The sequence below is a fragment of the Fusarium solani genome (genome assembly GCF_023522795.1).
Source record: "Fusarium solani strain SB1 chromosome Unknown bctg00000015, whole genome shotgun sequence".
Taxonomy (NCBI): Eukaryota; Fungi; Ascomycota; class Sordariomycetes; order Hypocreales; family Nectriaceae; genus Fusarium; species Fusarium solani.
The window spans coordinates 1,058,035-1,077,502 of NW_027072143.1; the positions used below are offsets into that span (position 1 = coordinate 1,058,035).

At 49.9% G+C, this 19,468-nt stretch overlaps 5 protein-coding genes across 5 annotated transcripts; 3 read left to right on the forward strand and 2 right to left on the reverse strand.

Moving 5' to 3' along the window:
• Positions 1 to 479: 479 nt before the first annotated feature.
• Positions 480 to 2,231, reverse strand: MRS44_018259 (uncharacterized protein; the record flags this gene model as incomplete). The annotated part of the gene is made up of 4 exons (XM_065616454.1): positions 480 to 1,006; positions 1,066 to 2,040; positions 2,096 to 2,166; positions 2,218 to 2,231. The coding sequence occupies 4 exons, from the start codon at positions 2,229 to 2,231 to the stop codon at positions 480 to 482; spliced, it is 1,587 nt and encodes a 528-aa protein (XP_065472526.1).
• A 1,574-nt stretch (positions 2,232 to 3,805) lies between these two features.
• On the forward strand, positions 3,806 to 6,702 carry MRS44_018260 (uncharacterized protein; the record flags this gene model as incomplete). The annotated part of the gene is made up of 5 exons (XM_065616455.1): positions 3,806 to 4,215; positions 4,980 to 5,085; positions 5,145 to 5,237; positions 5,295 to 5,721; positions 5,768 to 6,702. 5 exons carry the CDS (start codon positions 3,806 to 3,808, stop codon positions 6,700 to 6,702), a joined length of 1,971 nt encoding a protein of 656 aa, XP_065472527.1.
• Positions 6,703 to 10,065: 3,363 nt separating this feature from the next.
• MRS44_018261 (uncharacterized protein) lies at positions 10,066 to 10,772 on the reverse strand (the record flags this gene model as incomplete). The annotated part of the gene is made up of 2 exons (XM_065616456.1): positions 10,066 to 10,577; positions 10,718 to 10,772. 2 exons carry the CDS (start codon positions 10,770 to 10,772, stop codon positions 10,066 to 10,068), a joined length of 567 nt encoding a protein of 188 aa, XP_065472528.1.
• Positions 10,773 to 14,709: 3,937 nt separating this feature from the next.
• Positions 14,710 to 16,098, forward strand: MRS44_018262 (uncharacterized protein; the record flags this gene model as incomplete). The annotated part of the gene is made up of 1 exon (XM_065616457.1): positions 14,710 to 16,098. The coding sequence occupies one exon, from the start codon at positions 14,710 to 14,712 to the stop codon at positions 16,096 to 16,098; it is 1,389 nt and encodes a 462-aa protein (XP_065472529.1).
• Positions 16,099 to 16,959: 861 nt separating this feature from the next.
• On the forward strand, positions 16,960 to 17,448 carry MRS44_018263 (uncharacterized protein; the record flags this gene model as incomplete). The annotated part of the gene is made up of 1 exon (XM_065616458.1): positions 16,960 to 17,448. One exon carries the CDS (start codon positions 16,960 to 16,962, stop codon positions 17,446 to 17,448), a length of 489 nt encoding a protein of 162 aa, XP_065472530.1.
• Between the last annotated feature and the right edge of the window lie 2,020 nt (positions 17,449 to 19,468).

Below are 19,468 nucleotides of genomic sequence, written 5' to 3' on the forward strand. Positions count from 1 at the left end.
CCCTGGGCCAGCCTGGCTCTCTCAGAGCTCTGATCTCAGTGCCAATATTGTTGTTACATCGACCCGACCTCGCCTTGGGCTCCATTGTTGCTGAACGAGGTTGTTACTAGTATCTTTGATGTGACACATACTACCGTAAGATCTCGCGAAATTCGAACAAAACTAAGTTCAACTAATGCAAGTTAATGCAGGCTAATGCAAGCCAGCTGGCTATGCTATCGAATCAGCTTACAGTAATTGATGAGTCAGATCTTTTGGAAATAACCGGAAAGAAGTTAGCCAATTAGATTAAGAGGTAAGGCGGCTAAGAGTGGAAATATAAGGACGCCACTTTGTTCGAATTTCGCGAGATCTTACGGTATGTAGTGTTTCTACGTACTTCGTTGAACGCCAACAATACTCTGTGGCCAATATTCCTTTGTATTCTCTACCTAATGCTCCTTCACGGCCGTTGAAAGTACAGGTCTCGACAAGGTAATCTACAGCTTGGACCAGTTACTTCTAGTATCCTTTGGATGGCTGAATACACGCAGGCTGTCGATAAAATCGACCCACGCCTCGTCTGACATGATGGGCGCCGTGACGTAGTCGTCTAGCTCGGATCCACATGCTGACTCCGCTCTGATCTGTGCCAAAACAGTGCCGTATGGATCATCAGATGGCGCTAATTTTTCACTGGGCCCGCTCCAAAGCTTTTCTCCAAGTGAATACCTTTGATCTCCGTCAGCACACATGCGCCCGTACAGCTCGAGCACGTCCGGGGCAACTCCGGAGTGCTCGGCAGCCTCGTACGCCATGCGGTGACCGATCGCCTCAACCAGTGGCCGACATCGAGGGAGGATGTGCCGATCGAAAGCTGGACCGCGATGCTCTCCATATCCTCCAATCTCAACTAGTCTTGCACGAAGGCCTTCCACCAGCTCTTGTTCGTATTGTGCCAAAGCCGTCAGTTCATTTCGCGGTCGTGGTAACCTGAATTTCCCTCCAAGAAGCTCGGATACTAAACCTACAAGAGAGATTAGCTAGGACCTGGGACGAAGAACTGAGTTATGTCCAAGTGCATACGTATACATAAAACCAATGTATCCCCCTCGGCAATACAGTTGCCCTGGAAGGTCAGTGCCAGCTCACTTATTTGATTGTACGCAAACAGGCCTTGCCAGCCACACCTCTCAGCAAGGTCACCCAGAAGCCGTGCAGCTTTGATGACCGTCGCTTTGAAAATCGTTGCCAGCGCATGCTGCGTCGCATCAGTAGGGTCAGGGCACATATCCACGGTCCAGCGAGCAAACGCGGTCAGGACTTTACCCTGGACCCACCCCTCGACGATCGAGCGTTGTTGAGTGCTGAAACTCATGATTGGCGTAGTGGAGCGTCCATCAGCAGCCGTGATAGTCCTTCGCTCGCTGTAGACGGCAGCTATGCGCGTTCCCACCCTGATGGCAGAGATGCCCATGATGGAGAGTGACAAAGTACCGACCGAGACGCGCCAAATCTGACGCAAGAACTCAGTGCGCTCACTCTTTGGCTTGGAGAAAGAACCGAGCAGTGCATCCGGGGGTAGACGGACATGATCAAAGGTTGTGATGGAATGATCCAGCGGCTTGGTTCCTGGTCTCGTAGGTAGGATCCGCGACGTGATTCCGGGCCGCATCGTCCCCGCGTCACTGAGAAACACGATGAAAGGCTTGACACCGTGGCTCTTCCCGCCTACCATCAGGCGAGCAAAGACTACGGCAACTCGAGGTATGCCGCAGCACGGTGTCGTCGGTGGCATTGCCTTTGACGCTGCTGCGTGAGGGGTGTGGAGATCGAAGGAGCCATCGGCCCGCAGGGTCGCGGTTGTTTCCAAGTTGCGAGCATCCAGCCCATGCCCGACCTCAGTGAGCATGAATTCGCCGCATACGTCAAAATTCAAAAGCCTGTCGAGCAAGTTATGTAGGTCGGGGCGCTCTTCGAAAAAAGAGCCTAGCGTCCCAATGCAAAGATTTATGTGGATCGTGGCAATGATGAAAGCCGTCATGTCGCGGGCGGCAACCACTTCACGACATCGTTAGACTAAAATGCAAATCAAGCCATGGAATCTGAGACTCACGATCAAAATGAAAATCCCAGAACTTCTGCGTCAAGTTCTTGATGTCGTGCAACGACAAGCCTGTCAGATAACTGAGTTAGTACCTAAGTGGGCACAGCACAGCATGAAGATCTTGTACGCACCGCTGTGACGACATAGCGACCTTGCTCTCGCATAATGCAGGGAGATCTCTTTTTCGGATGCAGGGGCCAATATGTCGAGGTGGCTGTTCCAGAGCTCTTGGCCGAGAATTGCCTTAGAGTGAAACATGACGTTAGGCCTTCTCACCGGCAACACAAGATTCGGAGCGTTTTGCAACAGTGGCGTGAAAAAGATTTCGGCCACTTTCTTTCAGCGACCAAAGATTAAAGAAATGAAACGAGTCCTGTCCTAGGATCCAGCACGAGCTTTGAACGGCTATTTATAAGTAGGTTGGAAAGGCGTCCGAAGTACCCGGTCGTCCAGAAAACTAGAGACACTGTTTTTTGCCGTTACCCGTTGGCTCATGATATGTTTGGCTATCCCACTAGCTAAAAGTTCGGAAATGGGCGTTGGCCCATCCGTAGGTGTGCCCAGCCCTTATCTCAGTAGCTCAGTGGTTGGCCTCGCATCTCACAAAGACCTGGTCACGCGCCATGCCGTCCCGCTACCTTCAACACCGATAAAGTGCCTAAAAAAAGCTGCAGAAGTGGTGCGTCTATACCTTGTTCCTTCACTGTAATGAGGAGTGGCCTAAAAAGTCCGATTTTGAGCACTACGCAGCCAGCTTGGCTGTATATCCTGCATCTCTATCTTGGCCGCTACGTGTGATACAGAGCCGAATCAAGATCAGATTGGCACTCCCCAGGACCATGGTAGCCACAAACTGAACTGGGCTTGTATATATAATGACTCTCTTCTAGCCCTCGTGTCTACTGTAGCAAGCGGGATATGATCAAGTACCCTGACAAGATCAGCTGCCAAGTCCACATCTGAGAAAGAGCCAAGTCTGTTCTCTAAAAGCAACAGGGCCTCTTTCTGTGTCACAAAGCCAATTTCGATTATATTTTCGTGAGCACCGGTCATTCTGGAAGCCAAGGCCTTGTTACGGGTGGTAAGGATGATGGATCCATTCTGGCTCTGTGGGAGGTACGCTGCCATAGGCCGCCCGTTGTCGGTGTTTCCAGTTGTGCCGTATAACACGTTATAGTCATCGGAGCTGTCCAGAATCATGAGCCATTTGCTATTCTGCTCGTTAGACAACCAGTCATAGACAAGCTGTAGTATATCAGCCTTCGGCTGGTGGCGGCCGTATAGCTTGACGTTGTTGGCGATCGCCTTGAACAACTCCAGAATGCGAGCATGCGTGCTGGCATGGACCCAAAACACCCATCTGTCAGACCAGCAACATTATCATCATGTCGCCGGACCCCATCTCGCAGATTCTTATCTTTTTTCTACAGCGCTCCAAGCATTCGACTTCATACAAGTCGCCCGAACCTTTGAGGGCGGAGCCGGCCTGTATCAGACTAAGCTTGCTATCATCCAACTCAGACTGTCGCGCTGGGGAGAGGCTGTCGGTCTAAACCCTAAGCATGAAGCCAAGCTTAACGACGGGGCTTCCCAGAAATGACAGTCGGCTCTTGCCATCAATGATGAAGCAGAAGCCATTACAGAGATACTGCGCAACATCAATGACGCTCTAAAGAAGGCCCAAAAAGAGTCTGCGAACTGGAAGTCCATGGGAGTGACATGGACTTGGATGATGACGACGATATTCGGCCAAAGTTCCAGCGCCTTAAGGCCAAGATTCGCGATATCGTCGACAAAAGATGTCGCCAAGTCACAGCCGGTATCCGCGGCGCCAAATGGGCTTTGTATAAAAAGGAACAATGCGAAGCTCTCACGATGAAGCTGTTGGGCCTCATTGCGGAGCTCGAGAACGCCGTCGGCTTGGAGGGAAAACTCGATGAACTGAGCCACAGCAAATCCGAGACCATTGGTGACAGTCTCAAGACGCTTCTGGAGGCCACTGGGGACGTCGATCCTCGCCTACAGAAGGCGGCTTCTCAGACAATGGAGGACCATGTAGAGCTAAAGGGAATCAACTTCACGACGGCCACGAACGACAGAGTTCAGATGGGTGTCAACCGGGGCAACATGTAAGGGCTTACCTTTGGAAACGGCAATACGGTCCACCAATCTTATGGACAGAACAGCCAGAGCCAGCAGAGCAAGCCTCCACGAGGCTAGGTTAGAGCACCCTGATTGCAAGATGAAGATGTTGCTAGGTTTTGAATTTATGTAGAGTTTTTGGGAATTAAAATGCCATCACCAGTGCATGCACCTACAAAGTAGCACATCACACCACCTCAGTGTCGGTAGTGCTGACATTTGAATTCGGGCAAGATCTTTAAATAGATTCTTGACTCGCCTCATTACCCATTATCCCCCTTTCCCGGTTATCATACACAGTTGGGACAAAGACTGCGCACTCGCTCATCGAACTCATTGCGTACGTGTGCGGCAGCGTAGTGTCATTACCCGCATGGACGGCAGGGAGCCATGAGCCGGATAACTCAGATGGCTTACTCTAGGTCAAGTGAACGGCAGATTACGGACTCCGTCCGTAGATGGACTTACTCCAAAGCACATGCTTTACAAGTAGCGTTCGGTAATTCAGCCAGGCACAAGTACAGTATCTCCGGGGACTACTAACGGCACATTCATCCATGACCGGTCCGCAAAGGCCTCGAAAGTCTTCATTAACGAGCGGCCAATTTTCAGCCAGTCCTGTATTAAGAAGTCACCCCTTCCTCAATCCACAGAAGGGTACATAAGATGTCCGCAGTCCTCGGCTCGCTTGGAAGGCTCAAGCTCTCCAAGTTAAACAAAGGAACTACAGACTGGGTAATTTGATTTGTAGGTCGGTCGCACTGGCAATGTCTCGAATCGTCTTGGACAATGGTTTTCTTCAACCCATTCTCACTCAGAGTTCCGTCCTTCTAGGTCTTGTCTTTTTGCTCACAACGGTACGCCAGACGGCCCAACTCCCCTCGTATCTGTCGTAATAACCTTTCCCATTCGACAGGCAGGGTTCTCGTTCTTGGCTTTGGCCATCTATCGCATTTGCTTTCACCCTCTTGCTGGATATCCCGGTCCAAAGCTTGCAGCATGCAGTCAGGTGAGCCGGAACCAATGTTTGACCAGGCAAACCGGATGCTAATTCAGGACGACGCAGCTCTGGTTCATCCGAGCCTGGGTGGGAGGAAACTATCCATTCGACATGAGGCGGGCGCATGATAAATACGGCGATGTGGTCAGGATTGCACCCAACGAGCTAAGCTTCAATACTCCACAAGCCTACAAAGACATCTACGGCCACGCTGTCGGGGATAAGAAACCATTCCTCAAGAGCAGAGTCTTTTACGATCGAGGCCCGTCTGTCGTGCACCCAGACATCGTTTTCACCATCGACCCCGAGCAGCACCGCGCGCAGCGACGATCCCTCTCTCACGCCTTCAGCGCGAAAGCCCTGAGAGAGAGCGAGGACATTATTCGGAGCCACGTTTGGCTCTTTGTCGAGCAGATTGGCAAGTACGGTAGCCGGGGGAGTGGAGGCATCGACATGTCGACTGTGTACAATTGGCTCACATTTGATATCATTGGTAAGATGTGCCACTGATGCGAGGAGCGAAGGGCTAACAGCCGTAGGCGAGCTTACGTTTGGAGAATCTTTCAAGTCTGTCGCCAATTGGAAACCAGATATTTACGTCTCGCTCATCCTGGAATTCACGAGGCATTTCACTCTGCTCCAGGCGGCCAAACGACTATCCATTCCTGAGTCTTTTCTCTCTTGGCTCATGCCCAGTGACGTTAGAGCGACTGTCAGCCTTCACGAGAGGCTGACGAAAGACAAGGTCGCCCAGCGCATCGCGATGAGCAATCCAAGCAAGCGTGAGGATTTCTTCGCCCACATCCTCCGCCGCGGCAGCTTCAACAAGGACCAGCTGGCGGAGCAGGCCAAGATCTTGCTGCTGGACGGATCGGAAACGACGGCAACTTTCCTAGCCGGAGTAACTTACTACCTACTAACAACGCCTACAGCGCTGAAGAAACTGCAGCGCGAGGTGAGATCTTCCTTCTCGGCCAGGGGTGAGATCGATGGAGATTCCACTAGGAAGCTCCCGTATCTTCACGCCGTGGTTGAGGAGGGTCTCCGCCTATTTCCTCCAGTCCCGCTCGGCCTTCCACGGACGTGTCCCGGTGCGACGGTGAGTGGTCGCTATGTCCCGCCTGGCACGGAAGTATCGGTCGACAACTTTGTCATGTCTCGCGATACGCGAAACTTTCCCGACCCGGATAGATTCAATCCCAATCGTTGGATCGGAGACGGTTCTGGGAGTATCAAGGAGGCTAGCCGCCCGTTTTCTCTTGGGCCTCGTGCCTGCTTGGGCGTCAACCTGGCATATCTCGAGGCCAAGATAATCCTCGCCGCCATGGTGTACTCGTACGACTGGGAACTGGTCGATAAGAATCTGGTTTGGTTTGGGCAGGTGAAACTGCTAACATTCTGGCGAAAGCCGGAGTTGCTGGTTCGATTTCATCTCTGCGGCGCTCTTGATGCCGGCGACTTGAATCAAGAATAATCCAGACTCTTCCCATGAGTTGAATTAGGATCACTAAGATTTTGCAGCTTCGTTAGCCACTTTTGCCACCAGACATTATTTGAGACTGGGCAGCGTTGAGACAGCGTGCCTGCCTGCTGCAGTTGCCATGCCCGCTGGAGGCGGATATCTGTTGTGAGGTTTGAGTGTGTGGCAGAGAGACAGAGCGACACGGGCTGCGCTAAACCCTGAGGGAGTTGTGTACGGGGAGTCGAGTGGAATATAACGTTGAACTTATCCCTCGGTTGCTATGGTGGGGGGTTTGTTGCATAACATAAATCAATGTTGTTGGAGAGATTCCCATTGTGATCTTTGCTCGGCTCAAAAGAATCCTATACCCGCTAGTCACGTTGAGCAACTTGTCGAACTTCGCCATCCTAGGCTTTCGGATTTTTACCCACTACCATTCTAACTGAGGCCCAGTTGAGGAAGGGCAAATCGTTAAGATACATGATCAGGAACTCGTGCATAGAGACTTAGTGTCTGTGATTCTCAACTCCTTCTTTACGTGAGATGCCTCACTTTGATTGTCATAGTCTCACACGACGACTTTCTGCTATACACGTCAGCCATCCACGTAAGCTCCCTTCACCATTAACGCCTCTGGGTCAGAGGTACGGGCAAATCTCCAAGTTCATTCCCCGATTCCTCGCCTTGTCATCATTGCATCAGCTGAGTCAAGAGCGAAATTTTTCCCCAACTGAACTCAAAAAGGTTGCGTTACGAAGGAAACAAGAAGCTCTAGATCAGCATCTGCGTCGTGATACAGTGGTGGTTGCGTTCTGCGACAGTAGACAGGACGATGTAACATTAGACAGGTGATACAGAGAGATGCGGAATGAAAATGCCAAGGTGCGTAGAGAAACGGTGAGAAAGATGTAGATAAAACGGGCGATAAAATGCGGGCGATGAAAGGTGAGTGACAAAGGTTGGTTGAAAAAAAAAAGTGAGTGATGAAAAGCAAGCCTTTAGAATGACACTATTAGAAGTACTTGGGTGAAACCGAACATAAAAATTTTGGTGCCTCACTGCGATTCTTCGAAATGGCTATAACTAGTTCAAGTTAGAAATACATGCTGCAAAGCAAATACTTTAAACCAGTAGTTGTTTGGGGACTTTGATAGACCACGTAAACCGGATTCAACTGATCCTCTTGTTGAATATGTGGGGTGTTGTCACGGCCCATGCCGCGATCGAATGCGTGTCGCCACACGGCACGGATCAACGTATTCCGCTCACTCGGTGCGAGTGAGCGGGACCCATTTTCTCACTCCGGGCAAGTGAGAATGTAACACTATCTCACGATGGGCATCGTGAGATGCTCCCCAGACCCTGCCTATAAAAAACCACACAACATCCCTTAGACAGACACTCTCGCTACCTCAGCTTTCAATACAACTTGATTACTCAAGAATACTTCTTGATATTATCAGACGTGATTCGCCACCCTACGCTCAGTACGTTACGCCCCGTCACAACTGCCAACATAAACCTATTCGGTTACGGTTTACTACGTTGGGAACCTCGACCGTCACAGGTGTCACGTGTGGGTCAAGGATCCTAAGATTAAAAGCAGGTCCTTCAGGGGCAGATACTCCAGGAGAACACGAACACAACACGAATACACTGATTCAACCAATGGACCGAATACACGTACTGTCTGACACCTCTGGCCCGTAAGATAGGACAGGCCAGCAAGATAAAGATTAATGGGACGCCAGCTTATCATCAACTTGAAAGCCTAGTGGCGGCCTCAAAGACGGACGGTTTCAGGTTATTCATGTATCCAAGGCTACCCTAGACTGTGAGTACCGCGTTTCTCGGCCTCTTGCTAACTTAACAGCCATTTGATTTTGTAAGATAGAGGAAGTCTGGCTGTTGTGGCTTCTCAACAGTGCGTTTTGTTCTATGACAAGACTGTGGTAATCTACCCCGCCTTGTCAAAGATGGTTGTCACTGTCACGTGTCATCAAGCACGGCCATACTTCAAAGAACGAATCTACTAAACATACAGCCCAGGCCTCTGGAAGTGGTCGGCACTGTACAAAACCTGTCTCCTACGTAGACCTACTCAAGTCGTCCTAGAATGGCTGTAGGCACAGTGGTCACCAACCACTGGCAGGAAACAGCCCAAAGAGATGTTTTTGCATGAATAATACACAGAATTCTTTCATCTCTATCCGATATTGACCAGTGTAACGCAAAAGCGGTAACATGGCGGTATTCAAATCTTGGCTGGTTCTGTGAACGTCGGACCGCCCTATATAGGATAGAAGGTATTTTGTTGTGAAACACAAAAGTGCGTACGTCGCGGTCGTAATAAGCGCTTTAGTTAAGCTATAAATATTCAATAGAAACTCTACTTTTACTTTTCCGCCGCCGCTTGTGTGACCTGTTGTGCCGCCAAGTTGACGAGTCCAAGTACATGTACGACTCTTTGGTCCAGGGGTCATGAATACAATACAGTACAAGATACATAGTTGCTGCGAATGCCACCACAATGCAGAACATCCACCAGAAAATGATCCATATATTCCATACCGACCAGAGCCAAGTCAACCTGCTTTGACTGCGACTACAGAACGGCCGCACAGCGATTGCTCTGCCAGACAGGAAACGGAGCATTCATGGATGATCAAGGCCAATGGATGCTTAGCGGAGTGGATCTGCCCTACTTGTGAGACTACAGAGTGCGGTCTCTTCTTCGAGTGCTGTTACTGTAATTCCGTAAGGTGTAGGCAGTGTGCACAGCCAGTCTAGTACAGACGTGAATGTCATCACCACTCTAGGTGTCTAGACCACCCATTTTGTTTACGCCAAGTATAGCTTTGGGCGGGTGATTAGTTTGCAAGCCTCCGTTTTACCCCTCAGATGACATGTCACGAGGTGTCTTATGGATCAGTCAGGGTTCGTTGTCTGCTGTATGATTTCTCTCTTGAGATAACAGACATGAATAAGAGATCGTTAGGGATAGCCTAATTTGGCCTCAACATAAAGAATTATGGATGCTTGAGACTTTCTGTTCAGAACGTGATGGCACCACAGCAGGTGTTATTTTTTGTACATAAGAAAATGACAAAAAAAAAATAAGTCGGTTCTAATAAACCAGTGCACTATCCTCATCACTATAGACACCATGTTCCTCCTCCATAGCAATGAGCGGATATATTTCTAAGTCCGAGCTTTTTGTGTCTTCTTGGCCTCGCGTAAAGATCCCTCAAGCTGTCTAGGCCTCGTGTTGCATGGATCTCCACAGATTCTCGGCGCTCCACCAGCCGCGTTCAGGGTAGGTACTTTGTTGTCGTGGTATTGTGAGGCTGATGCAACCTTGTACGATCAGAGGCTTTAATAAATCGAGAACTCATCTTTGGGGAACATTCTAGTGTCGATGGTTCTCATATAGTCTTGTTGAATCTCCTCTACTGATGACTTCAACTGGCATGTGGTCTCCAGAAGCCTGTAGTAGAAGTCGCGATGGTGCCTTGCATCTTCCGACTGCTGTCTGACTTCCTGGGCAAGACGTTCGTTTTCGTGGTGCAGTTTTTTCACATCTTGCTGCATGCGCGCCATCGCGGCAGCTTCGACAGCGGCCTTCTCCTCCATCTGGGATAGCTGTTGAACCATGTGTGAGGCGTATTGAATCAGGTCTTTGCGCTTCATTGTCTCCAACTGGGCCGTCGAAATATTGTGAGTTAGCAGGCCGCCCGACAAAACGTAGGGAGCGGAACTAGCTTGACTGATGACAGTGGCCTTGTTCGTAAATGTCACTGCGTGAAAACTCTGTCCCACCTCCAGATAGAGTCGTTGATACGCTGTGACTCCGTGGTCGACCAAATCCTTGGAAAAGAGGTGTGCGACTTCAGTTGTGTAGACCCAAGTATAGGCATCACTCTGCATCGTTACTAGGCGAACCCTAGCGGGTTCTATCTTAACCCCGGTTCTCTGCTCTTGGTCCTATCAGCGTGAATATTCCATGTTCTGGAGGTTCTCTGCTTACCAATATGCGCCGCAAGCTTCTCCCTGCAGCTAGCGAGGAGACGCGTTTCGTCCATGCTGTACATTGGCCCGTTGCTTCCTTCCGTGTGGAGTAGTAGCATCATACGGCTACCCTTCCGTGTTTCTCTCTTTCTTCTGTAGCCTAGGCGTCTTTCTTTCTTTCACTTTGGATCTATTCTTAGGTCAGTCTTCTGTGGTTGCTGTAGTATAGATCATACAGATTCGTGATAGGAACGGAAACAAGGGATAAAAAATGTCATGCTCAGGATATTTGACTTCAACTAGGTCTTCTGCGGGATGCCGCCTCGCTTTTAGCGTCTTGATTCTGCCAGAGTAGATGGCCAATTCTGAACATCCGAACATTTTCCCACCCCGCCAACCGATAAAGACACTACGGTAATGCGGCAGGAACCGATCCCTTCTTGCTTCCCAGCCAGGGATAAAGCTACCCAATTGTCCACCACCTGCAATCGGACGTCTTTGTTACCCTCCGGTTTCGTCCTTGAGTGACCCCTTAGCTTTTGACCCTCGTCTTTGCATTAACAAGAGTCTTCCTATGATCTTGTTCTGTGCGTCTTGTACACCTTGCATATGATAAATGGTGCTCTTCAAGGCGTCCAGGTCTTGGCCCATTCTGACAATTTTGTCTTGCATGCTTGGGCTCAGGCTGCATGGACCACACTCCATTGCGCTTTTAGCCTCTGACTTGATTCTGTTCGAAGCCGAGTTAGGCTCTTGGCTTTTGGGAAGTGGACGAACCGCCTGATAAGACTGAGCAGGAGACGTATCATCTGACGAACCGCGATGATTATGTAGCCCGTGCTGAGGGGCCAGGTCCATCATCCGGCTCGTCGAATGGTGGTTACTAAGCTCGACCGGTTCCATCAGAGGGGATATTATTATGGTGTAGTTAGGTGCGTGTATAGAGCAGGGTTTCTCAATGAAATAAAAGGCTGCAAATGAGATAGTCAACAATAACGACTAACAGAGACAATAAAATCTATCTCGGCTTTCTTGGATACGTCATTTTATAGTTTAAGCTCTACACCGACTCTAGGCTTCTATTACGAAACATAATCACAGGGACATTAATGGACTTGATCCGAAAAAAGCCATTTCGACTTTGTTGGGTACCGACCTATTTTTCAAACCAAGGTAGCGGGCCAGTCGTGAATTACCTACCGCTACAGAATTGTTGACATCCAATGCTGTCTTTATCACTATTATCATGATCAAGACAACGTGCATTTTGGACGATCAAGTCGTGTTTAATTGATCCTTATAGCTATCGATTGTGGGATACCAGGGCGCTCCATATCAACGTGCGATGTCAATACACTGCCATACATCCCAGCATGTTGATCAGACGCAAATGTTGAAGCTCTAGCCAAAGTCTCATCGCCTAGACTAGGTACAACTTGTCCAAAGCAAGATGGAAGCAAATCCCTCTTCAGTGCCGACGATTCATGGATGAAGAAGAGGCGAGAAAAGCGCGCGTTAGAGTATGTTTCATGACATTTGGACAAATTGTTCAAAGAAACGAAGCATCTGGCTCTGTTAGAACTGTTGCGGTATACTGTTCAGGGCCAGTTGGGGCTGTAGAACCTTTTGTGGGCACTTCCTGTAAAGCACGCCAGCTGCATGCTTGGTCTTCTGACCTCCAGACCAAGTGATGTAAACCACAAGGCTTCCAGTGTCATCTTCGTCACAGCCATCAATTGTAAGGATATGATGTTCCCAGTCCCCAGCAGGAGGTCTCCATTTCTGGCCCGGAACGTGATTCGGGAGAGAATGGTGGCGTGAACCTTGGCCTGTAGGACCACGTGCGTATTTGTTCCGGCTGCGTGGAGTATGAAAATTTTTCGCAGATTTTTGAACTCTTTTAGATCTTTGAGCAAGGCTCTTGAAATAAGTCCGAATAAGCGTGTCACCTGCAACTCTATCGGGTGAGTTCCATCATCAGCCGAACGTAACCTAGTCATGGACAGCAGGAAACTTGCCTGAGGTTTTCCTCAGGTTCCCACGTCCATTCCTTCTTACTCTTATGGCCTTGCCATTTTACTTGGAAATGTGTTTTGCCCTTGAACATGTCAGTTCTGTACAGACAGGCCATGATAGAGATTTTGTTGTTCCGGATAGAAGGGGACTTTTTCTCTTCTTGCGAGGGTATTGCGGCCGCCGAACAGGCGTGTCTCAACTTTGGAGGCGGGTCTGACGTAGGAAGTGCGGAAATGAAGAAGAAAATGGTGAAGTCCCACATATTCATCAACGAAATGATCCTGAATGGAATCGACTGCGTATCTGCTGCGAGTTAGTCTGAATATCCATAGAAGATAATCTGCGACATGAAGCCTGGATCGCCTTACATGCTATCATTCTCGTCTTGCCTGGCCATGTTCATGTAATACAAGCGGCTAGTGGGTTTATCAAGTTTACTTTTCGTATCCGCTCAGCAATATGTGTGTGGTCATAAGTGTATGTATTAATGATTTAATTCCTTGAGAGTTTAAATCGTAAAGTCCGGTGGTATGAAGTTACACTAAGCAGGGCTGACCGTACGAAAGACTCTACCTCGCAAGTCCAGGCTGGGTTGTGCCAATGCCAGACACGCCGTCTTTGTCCATACTTGTAACCAAATCAAGGGATGAAATTTGGCGAGAAATTAGCCCTCAAGAGCCAATCAGGGACCTTTTACTGCTTGCTTAAGGAAGGGGTTCAAACGAGGAAAGATCCGGCAACATTTATCCCTAACACCCCCCCCCCCCCCCAAAAAAAAAAAGAATAAAAGTAAAAAAAAGTCAAGATTTGAAAACCCAGCTTGCATCGCCATTAAGATATCCAGAGATATGAGAACTCGATCACAAAAACAGTCTCTGAACCAGCTTTCTTCGGCTCACGAAGTCAAAAACACATCGAACGAGCATGATGTTGAATGGAGTTACTCAGATATCGACCATATGGAGTTTGACGAGTCGACGAAGAAGTACTATGTCTTCCTCAAGTGGCCAAATGGCCAAGTTTCCGAGCATGATAGAGAAGAGGTCTATAGAAGGTGTCCTCAACAGGTTGGTTCAAAAAACATCCCAAAAAATCAAAATCATGATCTGACATCTTGATTGCAGATGCTTAGATTCTACGCAAGACATATCAAGTTTGTTTAACACACGAGACGTGTCTACAGCCTGAGCAGCTGAGAAATAGCCGCCTCGCAAAATTGTATTGGAGTGCCAGCGAGACCCAAACCTTCATTGCCTGAGCTATCGGTTTCCATTGTTTTCGGCGAGCTTTCATTCACCGGCTTCATCCACAATAGTACAAAGCCCCTACATTGATGAGATTTGTTGGCATCTCATCAGATCCATAAGAAGAATGATATTTGATACGCTATTTACCGTAGAAATACTCGCTTTGCGTCTATAAAGGAAATATCTCGCGCATTATTGGCTTTCGAAGATGGCGGTGGCAAAGCGTCAGAGCCGGTCTAGTGCACATGTTAGCGAGGCGCCACACCCAGTCTGTTACCTCTTAATCGCAACGATAGACGCATCTGGTGTAGTGATAGGCGCGAGAAATGGCTTGTGAAATTCAAATGTAGTTTAAAAAAAAAAGCAATATCTCCCTCCAAAAAAGTCTTGTATTGGATAGGAAACGATCCAAGTAACGACTCTACCCACTCTCGTCTGAACCGTGGCCGGACAAAATAGGTAACCCTCTTCGCGACATGAATTGGCCTTTGTTGTTATATTTATTGACTCCTACTGGGAGGAACTACTGTCTTTTTCTTACCTCTTATGCACCAAGGACAGCCGTAGACTATTTCCGCGTTCCAAAACAAAAGACCACCTACATATACGCAGGCCGCAATGCAGCTGCATCGTCTTCTTCCAACTTTTGTTTCCCAAGCTTATTGTAAACTATCCACGGACCAACCTAACTTCTGCCATCAACAATACAAAGCGAGAGTCGCAAGCATCCACTCCGCTCGCCGCAAACATGTCTCAGCATGATCTGCTGCCAGCAAGCTGGCGTGTCAAGATGGTCGAGCGGATTTGGCGTAGCACGAGAAAACAACGCGAGGACTGGATCCGTAAAGCTAACTACAACCTCTTCGGTCTCGAAAGCGACCAAGTCTTCATTGACCTTCTCACAGACAGCGGTACCGGCGCCATGAGCGACCGCCAATGGGCGGCATTGATGATTGGCGATGAGACGTATGCAGGGTCCTCGTCGTTTTCCAGGCTCAGAGACAAAGTCGAGCAGCTGTTCGGATTCAAATACGTCCTTCCCGTCCACCAGGGCCGTGCTGCCGAGCACGTTCTGTTCTCCCGGATCGTCGAGAGAAACAACGTCGTGCCTGGAAACTCCCACTTCGACACCACACGAGCCCACATTGAATGCCAACAAGCCACCGCCATCGATTGCCCCATTGATGAGGCATTCTGCATCGACCAACCCCATCCCTTCAAGGGCAATCTCGACATCCAGAAGCTTGAGGATATCCTCGCGGCCCAGCCCAACAACGTCCCTTTCGTCCTCGTCACGGTCACCTGCAACAAGACCGGCGGGCAGCCGGTCTCGATCGGCAACATGCGCCGCGTCAAGGCTCTAGCTCGTGCGTACGGCGTTCCTGTAGTTTTCGACTCCGCACGGTTTTCCGAGAACGCATGGTTCATTCAACAACGCGAGCCTGGTTACGCGGAGAAAACCATTGAAGAAATCATTGCGCAAATGTACCAGTATGCGGATGCGATGATCATGAGCGGGAAAAAGGACGGGATGGTGAATATTGGAGGCTTCCTGGCGATGAGAGACCGGGATTGGTTCGAGCGTGCCTCTGAAAACGTCATCCTGTTTGAGGGCTACACAAAGTATGGCGGAATGGCTGGCCGAGACATGGAGGCATTGGCCGTAGGCCTCGGCGAAGCCACCTGTGCGGATCATCTACGCTCCCGAGTTGGACAAGTCCAGCGGCTCGGCCGCAAGCTCATAGACGCCAAAATTCCGATCCAGCAGCCAGTAGGCGGCCACGCGATCGTCATCGACGCAGCCGCCTTTCTGCCTCTTGTCCCTAGGGAAGAGTTCGTGGCGCAAATACTGGCGGTGGAGCTTTATCTCGAGAGCGGTGTGCGAGGCGTGGAGATCGGCACCCTGATGAATGACCGAGATCCAACAACGGGGCACAATCGCTACGCGAGGGCTGAGTTCATGCGCCTTGCGATCCCAAGAAGAGTTTACGGGAATGATCAGCTGGACGTTGTGGCTAAAGCTCTCATCGACATCTACGGACGGCGACTCACCATCAGCCGCGGTCTCCGAATTGTGAAAGAAGCGGATACTCTGAGGCACTTCACGGTGATTCTTGAAAGAGCGGAGGACGACTAAGGAGGTCAGAAGGTTATAAGAAGAGTCTAGACCATGTAGTTCAATCGCGCCTGAAGAGATCGGCTGAGTGTAGTTGTGCGTCTATGGGTATCCTGCGGCCCTCCTCTTCTCGTGTTTCCGAAAGTATTGGCCCTCTGCTGAAGCCTAGCCATGGAAATAGCCGACAATGTTGACTAGGCTTATCCCGCCCCAGCTACCTCCTTGCCACCTCCAATGGATAGTAGGTTCCCGTGGTAGAAGACGAAGGGGGTCGGTGATTACAATCAAGTTGCAAAAGCACGGATTACAGCTAAGGATTTGATTCGTTCATTTTTTTTATTATTTTTTTCTCGCCTTTTCGACCGTCTGTCCAATGGGCCAGCACTGGACAAGCCAGTGACTTAAGGTAGATCCGCCATAAGCGTTTGACAATCGATCACACCTGCATCCTCCTACACTTTACATCCCAGGCAACACCTATACCGCCCAAAAATGCTATCAGTTAGGCGCTATCACGGCATCAGATCTCCGCACAAACGGCCGATGTGATATTTGTAGACCACTGACAAGATACCGTCCTGTTCGGGCTGCGCCGCTACTACCAGGCAGTCGATCGACACCACTCTTTTTTCGCCGCATTGTCGCCTTGTCCAAAACTGCAATCCTTCCTCTCGATTGAGCTAAGCACCAACGAATCCCGTGTTGAAAATGACAAGTGATCCTGCCAGCCGGCCAATGTCCCCCTTCTACACCTTCAATCCACACCTTGTTGCATGTAGAACAGCTACCTTCTACTCGCGACGATTTGAAAGCTTCCACACGTTGCCATCAGCTCCTTCATCCCGACAAACAGCACAAAGGCTCTATCCACCGTACCTTGCCATGATCCTCTCATTGCCGCAAGAACTTGTCTGCATGATTGCAGAGCTATGCCCGCTCGGCAGCCAAGCGTCGCTTTCCCGCTCATGCCGCCGCCTTTGCGAAATCTGCATCCCCATCCTCTACAGAAACGACGTCGAGAACTACCGATGTTCCTCCGTCTTCCACGCCATTGTTCACAGCCGCGACGAGTGTGACGCCCTGGCAATCTTAGCGACCGCCAAGGCGAATGGGGCAGACTTCAAGCGCTGCCAGGATGCCCGGAAATATCACCCTCTATCCCTGTATAATCTCGACGCGACCCTCCACTCCCCTCTGCGCTTGGCAGCTAGGAGGGGGCGTGGCAATGTCATGTCTTTTCTCCTCGATCATGGCCTGCCACCCGACGGCCCGGGAATACGGACACCTCCAAGAAAACACCGCTTATGGAAGCGATCGTCAGCCACCAAGAGTCAACAGCGATCCTACTCGTCCGGCGCGGTGCCTCCATAGGCCTCCGCCCTCCAAACCTCGAAGCCTTCAAGGCGGCTGTACGAAGAGACCTGGTATGTCTTGTGAGAGTCATCGTTGAACAGGACGGTCTGGACGTCAACGCTGATGTTGGCTATGGATGTACGCCACTGGTTCTGTCTGTTTGCCACAGGAGGGAACAGATGATCCGTACTCTGCTGGGCATGGGAGCCCAGGCGATGCCAGCGATGAGGCAGTTGTGCCGAAACCACGCCTTTGTCTCTATTCTATGGATGCTCGACTCCGGTTCCATGCTCGTGAGCGAGATCCTAAGTATCGACGATATTATCGAGCTCGCCGCTCTAATCGCAACGCAGCGAGCGTCGCCAGTCCATAAAAATCAACAAGTCCTTGCGCTAGGAAGACTCTTAGAATTGGTTGACAGGTCTGGGCCTTGGGACCGCAGCAGCTCCGTCCGTTTCGCTAGGCAACGGGCTTGCTTTCTCGATGGTCTTCTGCAGATGGTCCTTTCGATTGGCCACACGAATAAATGCCTTGCTGCACTACTTCTACGGAAGGGTGCCAGGATTCACAGTGGGGTCTTATCCCAGCTACTGGAAACACTGAACTCGCCGATATTTAATGAGGACAAAGTGCGGTGCTTACGTCAACACCGCGGACTATTGCATTGCTTTGACTTTGTGCACTCCCACTTTCTATCCTCCTCGCCTCAGTCAAGGCAGTCGGTAGGAGATGACTTTCTTGGGCATGTGCCCGAGAGCGCTGTGCTGCTTGTACGGGAGCTCAATATACGTGGCTTGCCACTGACAGCCAGCGGCCTTGAAACAATGGGCCGTCAGAAGGGGGCAAATAAGTAGTTGATAGAAATGAAAGAAATGAAAGAAATAAAACATTGATACTGCCCTGATACGATTCCACCAAGCTCATCCGCACCTGCTCCTCCAAGGGCTGGAATTTGGAATGTCACAGATCTTACTTGACGCTAATGCAGATTGAGATGATAAACGAGAGTCTACCGGTGTTTCCAACAGGAGTTAGGTACTTTACTATCTCTGTACAAGCAGGTTGCGCTTCTTTCCGGCAATAAACCCAGCCTGTGTGTCGTTCATAAGAAACCCGCTATTCTCGTTTCATCGCTTGCACCCTGGGGTTTTATATCTGACGTAAAATCCACCACAGGCTGACAGCATTGTAGTTGTCTGCACTCCAGTTTGCTCGTCAACGTGAAGCATCACCTGATGGGTCGAAACGCAGTTAGCTTTCATCTACTTTTTTCGTCAACATGATCATCTAAGCATACCTCTACGGTGCTATAGACACCAACCAGTCGTCCTAGATTCGATGTCTCTTCATGATGCTTCTCATGGCCAACAGAGACCAAGGAAGGTGCATCTTGAGTGCATGGAATGACATCCGTTGATGTGTCTGATTCCGAATCCGGGATCTCCGTCTCTGCCTCTGATGACGCCTCTTCAGCGGTGTCAGCGGTGTCAGATGTTCTGCAGCTCGGTGTAGAGTGACGCCTCGAACCCGTAGCCCGGCACCGCGCGGCCTTTGGTTTTCTTCTCTTGCAAATTCGACTTCTGTCACCCTTCAGACCCCCAGGTCGCCTTCCGGGATTGCCAGGACCATTTTTCTTGCCTTTGGTTTCAGCTAAAAGATTCATTTTAGATACCTGCGACTTGGGTTGCGACGAGCCACACATGTTGTTTTCGAATCTGTCTGTAGAGTAGGATAGAAGCGGCTCTGGGCCGGATGGATGCCTGATTGTTTCAAACAAATAAGTTGGCTAAATAATTTGGAAAAGGGTAGAAGAGAAAAGGTAACAGATCTGTAAGACGGTTCACCTTTTTAAACAAGTCCTGTCGTTCTAACAAGGCTGTGCTCAGATGCATCAGGAAGCTAGCGAAAGAACGGGCCTGCCGCCGCCCTGCTCCGAGAACGCGACCCATCTTCTGGTAGGCTCCGCCACATCACGCATAGCGATAGCCCTGGAATGTTTGACAAAGAGAATGAGGCATGCCTGAACACGAGCCCTCGG